The sequence below is a fragment of the Euphorbia lathyris genome, chromosome 7 (assembly GCF_963576675.1).
Source record: "Euphorbia lathyris chromosome 7, ddEupLath1.1, whole genome shotgun sequence".
Classification (NCBI taxonomy): Eukaryota; Viridiplantae; Streptophyta; class Magnoliopsida; order Malpighiales; family Euphorbiaceae; genus Euphorbia; species Euphorbia lathyris.
Window position 1 is genome coordinate 21,650,944 of NC_088916.1, and position 14,997 is coordinate 21,665,940.

At 37.6% G+C, this 14,997-nt stretch overlaps 1 protein-coding gene across 1 annotated transcript; it reads left to right on the plus strand.

Moving 5' to 3' along the window:
* The first annotated feature begins 222 nt into the window (after positions 1–222).
* On the plus strand, positions 223–5,893 carry LOC136200895 (uncharacterized). Its single transcript, XM_065991400.1, has 2 exons — positions 223–509; positions 2,888–5,893. The coding sequence occupies exon 2, from the start codon at positions 2,957–2,959 to the stop codon at positions 5,603–5,605; it is 2,649 nt and encodes an 882-aa protein (XP_065847472.1). The 5' UTR covers positions 223–509; positions 2,888–2,956; the 3' UTR covers positions 5,606–5,893.
* The last annotated feature ends 9,104 nt before the right edge of the window (positions 5,894–14,997 follow it).

The following is a 14,997-nucleotide window of genomic DNA, read 5'->3' on the forward strand; positions in this document are numbered from 1 at the left end:
AAAATTTATTTAATATAGTTTGACCATTAATTCAAATATAAAAACTAAAAAGTTAACAAAAAATAAAAACCGAAAAACTATATAATTATTTTTAAAAAGACATGACTAAACAGTGAGTTGCTAAAAAAAATATAAAACCTTATCATTATTTACCCTAATTTATTTTCATAATAATATATTTTTTTACGGATTTTAAAAGATTGTTCTCCACTGTCTCTCTCTGAGTAAGGGAGAGAAAAGTGGGGATCCGTTTGGTTGGTTTGGACTTGTTTGATGGGACTAAGGAAACCAAAGCTAGCTTTCATTTTCTTTATTACGAAGATTGAAGATAGAAACTTTTCAGCTTTTGCAGGGCTTTTCTCTCTCTCTCTCTCTCTCTCTCTCTCTCTCTTTCTCTTCCTAGCTGGATGCGTGCAGAATCAAAACCCTACTGTCTTGGCGTTGCTCTGAAAGCTAAACCTCAGTGTATTTAATGTACATTTGGCTTTCTTTCATCAATTAACAATCAGGTACCCGCCTCATTTATTGCTTTCATCCATCATTATCCTCATCATTCCTCTTCCATTTTTGTTATATTTTTTGGTTTTTGCTCAATTTCCACATTTTCCTTCTCTCTGTTTGTTTGATTTGTGTGAAAATTCTGGGGGAGGGGTAAAGAAATGAGATTAAGCTCCTGGTTCAATGGGGTTTAAGGTTCTATCATCATCGCGCTTGATCGTTCTTTTATTTGTTTATTTATTTATTGAGAATTGGGCTGCTTTGACTGAAACATACTTTTCTGCATTCTATAGATTAGTTCCGTTTTTCTTCTTTTACTTCATGGCAGAAGCTGCTATTTTTATGTTCAAATCTTCATTGATCATAAAATGGAAGAAAAGAAACATGAATTTGGCATTGAGTTGTTCTTTTCGTCCTGATTTCAGAAACAGGTGATGTAATTCGGAATGAATATAGAGTAACAATCCTAGTCCTCTATTTTAGGTGGATTTCCATTATCATGATTACTGACTTCCACCACCAAAGCTGTAATTAATGCAACTCTTGGTTAATGTAACAGTAATATTCCTCTCGTAGTGAATATGGATTAGGCAATGAACATAGGCAGGGAATGGTTTTCTGTTTGTGTTAGAATTCTGGGAGCCTGCATCCCAACAGTTTGTACATTTTTTGTTACTCAATTTTTCTTTTTCTTTTCAAAATGTGGCGTCGTGGCTAGTTGTCCCTCAGTAGAGTGCAAACAAAGAAGGCTGTAATGTTATAGTGTGCGCATGATATTGCTCTGTTCTTTATTGCAAGGCATTTTGTTTTTAGTATTATAAATTGGTTTCCATGTTATTTAGAAATTTTTCATTTTATGATCGTTATTTTTCTTGTTTTTCTGTTAAGCATGTCTGGAAATTCTTAATAGATGTTTTGCAAATAAATGAGGAGAACCATGGACAAGGTTTTCAAATGTAAGATTTGTTAGGAAAGCATCTTCCTATTCACTCTGCCCTTGGCTGCTGCAATATTATTTGTAGCACTAAGAAAGGCAGATTTCAATTTGATTAGCCAAAGAGTCAAGAGAATTACTTGAGAAATCATAATCTAAATTGTAGGAATATAAAATGTAAAATATATATATTACTACAGCCCATTGAGGGATTCCAACCCATAGTCTCATATGTTCTAGACTGTGATGTATCATCAGATCAATCTAAGGTACCAAACATATTGCAATTAAATGATCAGTTATTTTGTTTTGGAGGTTTGTTTGTCATAGATTCAATTGTTACATTTGGTTGTATTGACATCCCTTGTATTCTTCAATGTGAAATGTGTACCACAGTGTATAGATTCTCATTTAGCTATTCTCTAGTTACTCTTAAACACATAATGATATCCATAAGGAATGATATTCTTCTGAAAATTCTGGATCGGATCCAGAGCACAAGCTTCCACATTCCGGAGCTACTTTTGATTTCTTTGTAGTTAATTAACTATGAAATTGATCTTATTGCCAAATATAATTTTGACCTTCTTGTGTCTCTTAAGAAATAGAGGTAATTGCATGACATTTAGGTTACTTCATTTGTTTCATTAAAAAGAGGGATACTTGCATCAAATTAGGTTTACTTCAAACATTGCCTTGCAATTCTCCGATGGTCAGAGGCTGATACAGTCATGACCCACGGAACTATGAATTTCGATTTGTTCTTCAATGCACATTAAGCTTTAGCAATATTAGTTTTTCAGTATCTGTGACTTTATGCACCAGATTCATTCAGTTCAGTGTACTTTAAGGGTTCTACCCCCTAATTTCTCTCTCTCTCTCTCTCTCTCTCTACTGATGATAACCTATTAGTTTGATTTTTTTTCAACATAATTTGTGATCCTATATCAATTTGATGACCTAATAGTGATTTTGCAAGCAATTTATTATATATTAACATGTTTATGGACAACTAGGATAACTTCTTAGCGGTGGCAGCATGGAATATAAGTTACTGAATCATGTCTGCATTTACTTCTTTGCATAATGTGGTTTGTCTCATTGTATAAATACAACTTTTAACTTTTCCTTCTCTTTTTTACTTTCCTACTTCTTTTCTAATGCTGATATTTCCTGCTAAATAATGTTGCTTACCTCCTAATTTATTGTAAGCCCTTTTTTCGTGAATAACCTTGTTCATTGTTGTCCTTATGCCTGCATTTGAAAGTATCCTGTGGAGCTGTTGTCTATTTTCTTGAAACTTGATATCTTTATTCCTTAAACTGCAAAAACAAAATGTATATTTTAGTTGTTGCATTGAACTTGCTCATCCTTGCTCCTTCTTGTTAGTTTTTTGTGTAATGGTGTGCTACGTGTTTTCGAAGGCCTACTAATATTGGTTAATTGACTATTCAGAGGATTTGGTCGTCATTGAAAAAGGTGCACTACATCTATCTGCCTTGAAGATATAGTAGGGGGGAAAAGATGGATCAGCATGACTTAAGAACAAGTGGAGTGGCCAACAGTTTTAGGAACTTCCATTCTCCTGAAATGCCAGATCCTTTAGGGAAGGCAAAGAGCTCATCTAATTCTCATGAAGTAATTTCTGATGGTTGTAATGAATCGGATAGAAAGAAACATAGTTCTGTTTCTGATCATGAAGTCAATTGTTATGAATCTGCACAATCAGCTGCAACTGAAAGGACATCTTTAACTCATGATCATCTTTCTTCCCTGTATTGCAGCAAAGAAAATGCTGATGACTCTCTGCTCTTATCTTCTGTTGTTTCTCCTCAATGTTCCGAACTTGTTAAAGAGAATTTAGCTGAAGTATCTTGCAGGGTAATGTCAGGAAATGGAAATCAGGATTCTGGTGCATCTGCATCACCCCCCAAGAATATTTCCATGAAGAGTGATGTCAGCATGGATGACAGACTAACCCCTGACAGAGAGAGAAATGAATTAGTGGACAGAAAAATGAATGAGCATTGGCTACATGTTGATGGAGATAGTTCTAAATCACTAGTGGCAACTTGTCATAGTAAGCAACCTGAAACTGAGTCCACGTCTTCCAACTCGACACGGGTTATCCTTCCAGCTTCTTCGAATGATAGCTCCCAGGAAACATCAGTAAATGCAAATTCACGTGATCGTGGTAAACATAGTGGCACTGATAGTTGTATAGCTACTGACTTTAAATGCAGTCCAGAGGGATCTGCAGTCAAAAGTTCAGCGTCTGTTATAGATACTCAAAATGCTTCACAATATGGAGTGCATCTCACAGGCTTTTCACCTGAAAACATAAGCCATTTGGATAACCGACTGAAAACTGTAGATAGTGCTGGAACAAGATGTGATGAGCTTGTGGGGATGATAACAGATTATAATCTTGTAACTGCAGAGAAAAGTGAGCTTCAGAAATCCAATTCATCTGAGAAAGAAAATTCAGATTTTCCTGAATTCAAGCCTTGTTTTGAGCTAAATAATGCACCAGAGGTGGTCCTGAGTGATGTGGCACCAGAGGTTCGGAGATATAGGGAAGCCTCAGGAAGTTGCTCTTCTTCTGTGCGAGGTGAAAGTGGTGAGATTATCCATATGAGCTCTGTTGCTTCTGCAGTTTCAGATAAAGACTGCTCAACAGAAACTGGAAGCAAGTTCCATTTGGGAAATGCACTGGATAGGTGTGACAGTTCCTTTTTGGAAAAAGATGAGTTTGATCTCAAAATGTCAATAAGAAGCCTAGATGCTAAAGACACATCAAAATACAGGGATCACGAAGAGAAGGACAAAGATAATGTTGGTCTACATGTGCAGGGTTCATCTCCTCTTACAACGAATCCAGAATATTTAACTGCTACTATTCATAAGCATAATTTTGTTTCCAGATTTGATCTCAACGAGGAAATATTTGCTGAAGAAGTGGATAACTCCAAATTATCAATCAAAGAGATGGTATCTTTTCATGCACAGATTTTATTAAAGCCAATACCTATGGTGGCTAAATCAGGAATGTCCATAGGATTTCCTACATGCGATATCCAACTTGATGAGGCAAGTGGTTGGAAGGGATCCGCAGCAACTAGTGCTTTTCGGGCTACTTTTCCTCAATGTATGAGTAGAATAGTAGCATCATCTGCCATGATTGTTTCCAAGGACTCAGAATTTTTGCAGCCTGATAGAATTGATCTCAACGTTGCTGCTGAAGGAGGTGATTGTGACATGGAGTTTCTTGTAGAGAAACATGTCCAAGCATTTTCAAGTTTCCCTTCCGAAGAGCCATCTAATGTTAGTGCTACACGAGCAGAAAAATTCGATATTGATCTCAATTGTGTTGGTGAGGATGATGACAACGGTCATCAACTGTGTTTACCAGCATCATCATATACAAACGCTGTTAAGTGTTTTGATTTAAATTACAATCCAACATCTGCAGATGAATCCGGTGATCCTTGCCTTTCGTCACAGTGCCCCTCGGTGCAGAGAAACAGAACTTTTGGTGATTCTGTGGTCACTTTCTGGGGAAATGTAAAAGAGTCAGAAGCTAACAGTACAAGTCCAGCTTACCATGTAGACTTAAGTTCTCTGCAGAGGTTTAGTCATGGTCAGGCCAAACCCTTCTTGATGGATGCTCCAGCTATCCTTCCCCCAAGCGAACGAATTCTAAATATGGTTCCCCCGCAGCCAAGGCAAACTTACACATCATATGGACCTCCAACATCTCTTCCATCTCAAACATTTATGTATGATAATAGGTTCTTCATTGATCCCAACAACCGCTTATCCTCAAGCGTCTATGCTCCTGGTGCCGTTAAAGAAACTTGTTTCTTCCCCCAGATAGTAGCTTCAGGTGCCCCTCCTACTTTCTCTGGGACACCGTATATCAGGCATGGTCTTGGAGTCAACTCTGGTGACATTGCTAAACCTAGTTTTGATCCAAATGGAGGTGTAGGTTCATCTGAAAATGGAAGCTGGGGCCGGAATGGCAGGCATATGTCTGTTCCTGTAAACAATAAACCAAATGATCAAATGAGGCCTTTCCAACAACTTGCTTTCTTTGATACACCTAAGAAGAGAAGAGAACCAGATGGAGGATGGGACTCTTGCCAACTTGGTTTTAGACAGAGGACTTCCTAGCTCTGTAAGACTCAAAATTTCTAACTGGAGATCTTTCGGTTCGGCTTCGGCCTGAAATTTTTCTATTTCGCTTCTGTATTTCATTGCTTTAACTTGATCACTGGAGGTAAGAAGAGTCAGAAAACGTTGGCTCACCAATATAAGTTAGAGGATACATGTTCTTCATTATTTCTGCACTGTTAGTTTAAATTTTACTTGCAATGCATCTACATTATTTTTGGCAAAGGAGTTTGTACATATCAGATATTTCATATATACCAAAATTTTGGTGCTTGATGAATTCTTTAACTGCATGTATATTCTTTTATCGCGTGATACTGCAAGAATAGTGTTTGGTATATACTTATATGATCATGTTCTGCTTTTCAAATTTTTTACTTTGCTATTGGGTTATATTTCCTATTTGTAGATGAAAATATAACTTTGTAACTGCTAGTTTGATGATTAGTTTAGATTGGGTATTATTGGACCACACTTGAAAAAAAAGAATATAACAAATTTAATGTAAAGTTTAAGAAAAAAACTCACACTTGAGCTGTGTGAATTTCCCACACGAAATGACTAAGTTAGAAGATATGCATCTTTTAGGTCAGAAATCAACTCCACGACGTGTGACTTAACTCACACGCCGTGTGAGACATAAAACGCAACTTCAAGTTGCGTGTAAACGGGAGCCACATGACGTGTGGGACAGAAAACTGACAGCACCACTCAGGAATGGTTCGGAGATTCGGGATTGTGAGACGTATCAATGAGCTAACAACCAAATCAATGCCTCATCTCTGAAGTCTGACACCTCATTTACACATGTGCAAAAAGGGCATCCACTACCCACTACACTATAGATCAAGGAGAAGTGGGATGAAATGGCTAAAGAATGGAGCAAAAACAGGAGAAGTGTGATGAATGCAAAGATTGGAAAAAAAAGATATGAGTGATTTATGGAGAAGCGGGAACATGTACAACCACCATAATCTGAAAAACACTATAAATAAGACCCAAAGCTTCCATTCCAAACCCCAACCAACCAAACAAGAACACCTAAACTATGCCAAAATTACTCTAAACTTTGTTCTTCATTTTCCTAAGTTTTTAGCTCTAATTTCATTCCAAAAACGTCCCCAATTCTTATACAAACTCGTTCTTAACGTCCTAAAATCATTCTAACAAAGTTTCTATAACGGCGTTAGGAATTTAATAGGGATTTTTTCAACCTTGCGTCCTTCACCAATCATTTTGATTAGATTTTAAGTTGGCACGCATAAACTTCACCATCTACATAATTGAGAATTTACATTTCTCTGGCATGTCCTCACCCAATCCACACGTGACAAGATTAAAATTAGCGTTATTTGAAAATATCACTAAGGTTTGAGGAGAGAAAAAACAATATGGTTGCAATCACAATTCCCTGTTCTTTCGTTTTTTGCTCTCTAGATTACTCTTTAGTTTTCTTGTAATTTACTTCACCAATTTGGTGAAGTACTCAATTTGATAACTTGTGGAAAAATCCTTGATCGGAGCACTTCCCTGTGAGGCGCTGTTGGGATCGGCCGGGGACACTCCGATGCCAAAGTCAGTAATATTTCTGAGAATAAACTGTAAGCACAAAAGTAGAGAATCAGTAAGTGTACCTTTGATCTTAGGAAGCTAGGGTATTTATATAGGTTTTTGTAACATTCAGCATTAATGAGGAAGCAGGTGAAGAGTCGTGTCATTACTCGTCTTTAAGTGCTATCAATTCTCCATTAATCCCAGTATTTAACATTGAAATCCTCAGAGTTGAGGTATTCGAACAGTCAAGTCTTTATTCCCCTTTAATGGCTATTAATTGCCATTTAATTGTATTTATTCCCATTCATGGATGGTAATAAAGGCGCCTTTTCGTATTCTTTGATCCGTCAAGGCGTATGTACGCTCTCCTTGAGAGCTATGGCGGGTCTCCGCTACTCGCTCTCATCGGGCGTATCTCGTTATGGCGTATCTCGCCATGGTCCACGTGGCGTGGCATAATGCTAGAGACTCCTTCCTTTTCCTCATTATTTGCATATTCGCCCCTGCATTAATTATCATTAATTCCACATTAATCATGCATAAATATCTCTTTTAGAAGAAATAATGGTTTGCCATTATTTCTATTAATTTTCCCTTATTCCTTATTCAAGAATAATTTGGGTTGTTATCAGAAGCCCCCCCTAAAGGTATAAAAAGCTCTTTAGGGCTGTCTAAATGGTGTTTTATTTTTCCATCTTGGAGGAAAGTGGACCCGCCCTAGATGGGATCATATATGGATATGATGCACTTTTAGGGGTTTTTTCTTATTCGTGAATAGGTGGTCAGCTGTATCCATTGTTAGCCTCTAGGGGCTTTTTGAGAGTTATATTTCTTTTAGAAATGGAATAACCCGCCCTTTATGGAACCATTTGTTCCTACCGCATAGGATTATGATTCGCCTTAGGGACTTTTTTTTCTTCAGTTCTGCCATATTGAGGAGAATGACCCGACCTTAGGGATCAGTAAGAATGATCAGCCATTTAGGGACTTTTGTGCATTTTGTGGAGGGTTTTGACACTCTAGGCACTTGCCTTTTTAGCCTTTACTCATTTTCCAAAGTGTTTTTACTTTGCATTTGTGAAGGCGAGACTTCGTTATTTCTATGATGAAGACGTGAATTCATTACTTTGATGAAGACGAGGCTTCATTGTTTGGAGATAAAGACGAGACTTCATTACTTGGATGAAGACGAGGCTTCATTATTTGGAGATGAAGACGAGGCTTCATTACTTGGATGAAGACGAGGCTTCATTACTTGGATGAAGACGAGGCTTCATTATTTGGAGATGAAGACGAGGCTTCATTACTTGGATGAAGACGATGCTTCATTACTTGGATGAAGATGAGGCTTCATTATTTGGAGATGAAGACGAGGCTTCATTATTTGTATGAAGACGAGGCTTCATTATTTAGAGATGAAGACGAGGCTTCATTATTGGATGAACCCTTTTCTTTCCAGAACTATTTTTACTAATGCATTATATCTTTTAGCAAGTAACTTTTTAGAATATGGTTTAGGATTTCTCCGATTGTTTAGGATAGGTGGCCAGCCGTACCCCAATGTGTGAACCTTTGTGAAGGTTAGAAGCTTTTATTCCTGGTGAGGAAGTTAAGCTGCCTTAGGCGATCGATTTGCTTCCTATCTTTGAGGTGAATCGATCCGCCGCCAGGTCTTGAGACTCTTCTTTGGGAAGAGTATTTGAGAGTGTAAAGTTCTCACGTCTGAGAAATGTTTTAACTCTGTCTCTGACGACGATCAATTGTTTCCTATCTTTGAGGTAGATCGATCCGCCGCTAAGATTATTGTTCTCCTATCTTTGAGGAGAAAGTTTAGGGTATAATTTTCTCATGTTTGAGATAATTTTAACCCGCTTTTGATGGTGACCAATATTGTTCCTGTCTTTGAGGAGAGAGTTGAGCTCACTTGAAAGCTCCTGAGGGTCTGTGCTTCTTATCTTTGTGGAAAGGGGATCCGCCCGTGATGGGGATTAATTGTCCTATCTTTGAGGTAATTGATCCGTTTGTGGAACTTTTCATTCGCCAGCCACTGGGCGTATATCAGGAATAAAAGTTAGGCAAATGAATATAAGAAGTATGGCGAGAAAGAATAAATTATAAAATATAGGATACTATAACAGTTTAATGCACATATAAGAATACGTAAAAATACTGATTTTTAGGCCTATGGTTCCGTCTTTTCTGAGCAACTAGAACCACATCCTGAATGATGTTTAACTTATGAGTAATCACATCTGGGCTTACTCCTGTGGGGATCTCATTCTCCTATGCAAATAGGCTTTCAAACTCAATGAGAACTTTCGTAACATCCTCCTTGATCTCGGGTTTTAATCCTTTGGCGATCCGCACCCGCTTTCCATCAGCAATAAGGAGCGTTTCTGTGTTGCCCAAAGCTGTAGTGACAAGTTCATCTTCCTCACCCTCGTCATCTTTGAATTGTGGGAGGATCGATAGCGACGTCGAGTAGGTCTCTTGAACCGCCTTTTGGTTCTCGCTAATCATTATTCCTCCTTTGCTGGTGGGAATGTACATTGCCATACGACAGATGGAAATTAGGGCTGCAACCTCTGAGATGAACGGCCGCCTAAGAATGATGTTATAAGCTGATTGTCCATTCATAATAGAGAACTCCAGATCACCAATCCACGCTTGATCATCATCCGCCAGCTTGCATTCCAAAGTTACCTGGTCCTTGGTCCGGATAGTGTGACCTGTCACTCCCATGATGTCAACAATGGTTGTTTCTATTTGGATCGGATCAACCTTGAGTTTGGCGAATGCACCTATGGTGATGACATTGCAAGAACTGCCCGTGTCTACCATTACTCGCTTCATTTCATCTCCCATCCTTCAATTGTCAATGCATCTGTATGTGGAGAGATTACTGGACCTGTTTCTGCAAAAGGGGCAATTGAGGGATGTTTTATCCAGAACGGATATTTTTGCTTTTTCCACGGGTGGCTGATACACTGGTCCATCTGCTATGACATTAATGACACTTTTGAATTTCTTTTTGGGATCTGTCTTTTACTTGTCGTCTTGTTATTTGTTATTCTAGACAAAGCTATCTAGTTTGCCAGCTCCCAACAAGCTTCAGTGTGGTGGCCAACCTGTAGTACGCTTTGGCGTTTCTTCCAACGGTTACATGCTCCCCTCCTTTGGGTTCGGGATATGTAATGTCCCGCTTATATTGATTCTTTTATATTGTGGCAAGTTGGAAGCTTTAATCATTTTTTTCCGCCTCGTACCCCATGATTCGCGCTGTGAATGGCGAATTCCTGTTAACTGGATGGCATATCTTTCTGCATTGTTCTCTTGTCTATCCAGAGCGGCATGCACTCGCCTTTCAATCTCATCATTCGTGTGTTCAATGTTGAATCATGATGGTGAAGCCGGCTCTTGATCTTGATCTCGATCATGTTGAGGTTATGCTTGGAGCTATGGTTTAACGCGGATGGATGTTGTCACAATCGTGGGAGCCATTTTATCTAGCTTCGAATATCTTGTCTCCGCATCCTTCAACATTTTGCTAACATAATAGATGGAGAACTGCTGACCTTCTTCTTCTTGAATAACCACGGTGCACATAGCTTTATCCATGATAGATTGATACAAATGCAGGTCTCCCCTTCAGATTGGTCTGCTCATCAAGGGTGGTTCTGCTAGGAATTGTTTTATACCTTGATATGCTTGTTGACAATCTTTCTAGTACGATGATCCGCCCGTTCAACCTCTGGATCTTTCTCACCCATAGTGGGACTTTCATTTAGGCGCTCTTTTCACCTTTTTCCTCGCAGGGCTTTTTACTTTATCTGGATTTGCTCTAACTCCTTTTTTGCTAATGACATAGTCAAGGAATTTTTCTGAAGTGACTCTGAATATACACTTCTCTAGATTGAGCTTTATTTTTCATGCTAGTGTTTGGCACTGGTTGCATTATTAGCAATTCCCTTGTACCTGTGGGTTAGCACTAAAAGAACTCCAGAAGTGGGGCATTCCCTGTCCATTATTAAAAGATTGTGGTAAGGCATAAAAGCTATATTCACTTACCTTGGGGATCAGTGGCTTGATCCACAGAACATACTTCATAGCAAAAGACTGTTTGCATTGACCTTGTTGGCAAATATCATGTATAATGCAATGTCTCTTTATGGAATTTTTAGTTCATCTTGGAATCAACTTAATAATTCCTTCACGTTGGTCCCTGACTCTAGAATGAGCTTAGTCAAAGGATAAAACCGAGTAAATATTATATGTCAAACAAATTCATAATAGAATTTTAATCGTGCTTGTTTTAATAATAATATCACGTATAACGGTCATAACCATAAAGATTGCTACTGCACATGAATATCATAATGAATTCTTAATAAATAACCATAATGAGAATGGTTTAAGAATAATGTCCTTTTGTATTTCAATGCGCATTAATATCCAAAATAGCATATTTATTTTAAACGTCATAAAAGTTATGACATTCTATATTGGGTAAGATATCTTACATAGTTCCTATTTACTTGCAATTAATATTGTGCATCCATACATTAATGGCGTTCAGAGATCATTAAAGCCTCATTTGAATGGGGTGTAATTAAAGAAAGGTAAGTGATGATTTAATAATATAGTTATATATAAAATTACTCTTATATCATTTCATTTGTACGAATAAAATAAAAGAGAAAGGGTAATTTTGGAAGAAAAATACATGTACCATGATTCTCCTCCAATTTGGAGTGTAAGGAAAATTACTCAAAATTCACTCTCACCTACCTTCACATACAATCCTCCAATCTTTAAGGAATTCTCATGTATATCCTAAGAATTTTGCTTAAATTAATGCTCTGATCCGAAACCGACACTTGCACTATTTTGTAGTTAGCTCAGGACATGAAAGTTTTGTTTATCAAATTTGGTAATTCATCAGCCCATAATGGCCTTAATAGTTAGGGACAATTATAGGATAATTACAAATAGACTCAATATTTTCAAGTCTCTTGTGTTGGTAACAGAAATTCTAACAATGTCAAATAAACAGTTTTTATATGAATAGACACATCATTGTAAAAAAGGGAATGAAATAACTGTTTGACAAAACAATATTAAAAAATATGAATTTTTGATATTAAAAGTACTATATAGGAGAAAAGCCATATAGATGGTGAATTGTACAAGGAAAAACTAAATATGATTTTTTTGTAATTTCTTCTAATAGTTATATGCATGTTCATCCAAAAGACCGACCTGATCTAAATCATTTGTAATTACATGAGCCATTTTATGATATTTTAATATCAAATGACAAAATCACATTGAATGGATGATTTTTTTTGTAAATCCCAAGATTACGGGTCTTATACATGCGTTTGTACTAATTCAATGATAATATCATATTACACTTGTCATGCATAAAAATATGAGGGCATAGTAAGCATGCAAGATTTAATGAAAGATTTGTGTCTATGACTTCATCTTTCACAGTTTATTAGATTTATCATAATAACATTTAATGATATTCATAGCACTTTATAAGAGTGAGGGATCTCAAATTTCTTTAATTAAAAATGGAATAAGAAAGGGGAGGAAACTTATCTTTTTCATCATAAAATTCCAGATTTAATGTAGAAAACTCTTTCCCACCAATATATGGAGAACTGTATCTTTGGATAGATTTGTTGTACTGATTGATCCAAAGTTTGAGATTGTGATTTCTATTCTGTTGACTCTATTGTTTTGTTCTTTGTGAAACTCTATACAATCAAGATTTTGTGATCTTCTGTTTGTTAGAGATCCACGATCACCGCACCAATTGATAACTTGTGGAAAAATCCTTGATCGGAGCACTTCCCTGTGAGGCGCCGTTGGGATCGGCCGGGGACACTCCGATGCCAAAGTTAGTAATATTTCTGAGAATAAACTGTAAGCACAAAAGTAGAGAATCAGTAAGTGTACCTTTGATCATAGGAAGCTAGGGTATTTATATAGGTTTTTGTAACCTTCAGCATTAATGGGGAAGCAGGTGAAGAGTCGTGTCATTACTCGTCTTTAATTACTATCAATTCTCCATTAATCCCAGTATTTAGCATTGAAACCCTCAGAGTTGAAGTATTCGAACAGTCAAGTCTTTATTCCCCTTTAATGGCTATTAATTGCCATTTAATTGTATTTATTCCCATTCATGGATGGTAATAAAGGCGTCTTTTCGTATTCTTTGATCCGTCAAGGCGTATGTACGCTCTCCTTGAGAGCTATGGTGGGTCTCCGCTACTCGCTCTCATCGGGCGTATCTCGTTATGGCGTATCTCGCCATGGTCCACGTGGCGTGGCATAATGCTAGAGACTCCTTCCTTTTTCTCATTATTTGCATATTCACCCCTGCATTAATTATCATTAATTCCACATTAATCATGCATAAATATCTTTTTTAGAAGAAATAATGGTTTGCCATTATTTCTATTAATTTTCCCTTATTCCTTATTCAAGAATAATTTGGGTTGTTATCACAATTCAATCTCCACATTTGAAGTATAGAGAGCACATTATGTGTTTCGTTTTTCTTGTAATCAACTTCGTCTGGATCCTTTTCTTTTTAGAGAAATTTCAGTTTTTCTCTAATTCGTCTTCCGATATTCGGTTTTTCCTGCAATTCTTTTGTTGTTTCTTGTCATTGATCTAAGTTGAGTCAATCTTCATATTCATACACTGAATCTAGTCATTATTCGTCAAATCATCAAAAGACTCAGTCGCAGACTCAAAAAGCACAACCAGATGCAAGTTTTGTGGATTCGTTGCAGAATCCAGCAAGTCGATATTACATGCATCTTGGAGAGAATCCAAGACTCATTCTAATAGGACATCTACTCCGGGGCCAACTCTTGTGGCTCTTACTTTTCCCTTACGCCTCACAATATTTGCAATAGGCACATATACGGGTTAGGGACAAGCTATAAATAGGGAAAAATATAGAGGCAAATTTTTACATTCATATCACACAGGAAAGCCACAATAATCATACATAACAGAAGCAACAACATCACAATATATGAATAATGCACGATTGATTTTATTAATCTTAAGGCACCAATATTACACCGTCAGTATCCTATCTGTAGCAGTAGGGGGAGAGGGGAAGATCCTAGGCCTATCCTAGTGTTAAGTCCCGGGGAGACTAGTCCTCTCCCTATAGTGTTTCTTACACCAACTTGAGGCCCGTGGGCAGTAGATGTTGCAAAGTTCCATTCACCACTGCCCCCGGTTGCCTGCACACTTTCCCCCACTTTACATCCAAACTCTCCCTCATTACACTTATACACTCTCCCCCATTACATGCGTTGGAATTACATCGGTCCCCCCCCCCCCTTTACACTCTCCCCCACTCACAGGTTCGATGTCCCTATTGAATGAGCTTTGATGAAGTCTTCGATATGCTGCTTGAAGGGTTAGAGGTCTGATTCCTTCTCCCAACTAATTTCTTCATCTCTTTGCGCTCTTCACTTGACGAGGTACTCCTTATATGAATGTCGACTAGTTGATGCCGTCCGTTTTGCTAAAATCTCCTCCACGTCTCGACTCGCTGGTGGCTTCTTAGTAATTGGTGGTCTAGTTGTCTTGTTCCGCCGATGGTCTTCTCTATCTGGATAATACAGCTTCAAGTTGCTCACATGGAAGACTGGATGTACCGACATCCAATTAGGTAAGTCCAGTTTGTATGATACTAGACCTACTTTCTTTAGAACTGGAATCAGATAGATTTCATTGATGGATATTTGCTATTCCCTAGATCTGATACGAATCGAGCTGCCTAGGAGTGTTGTAGTACAATG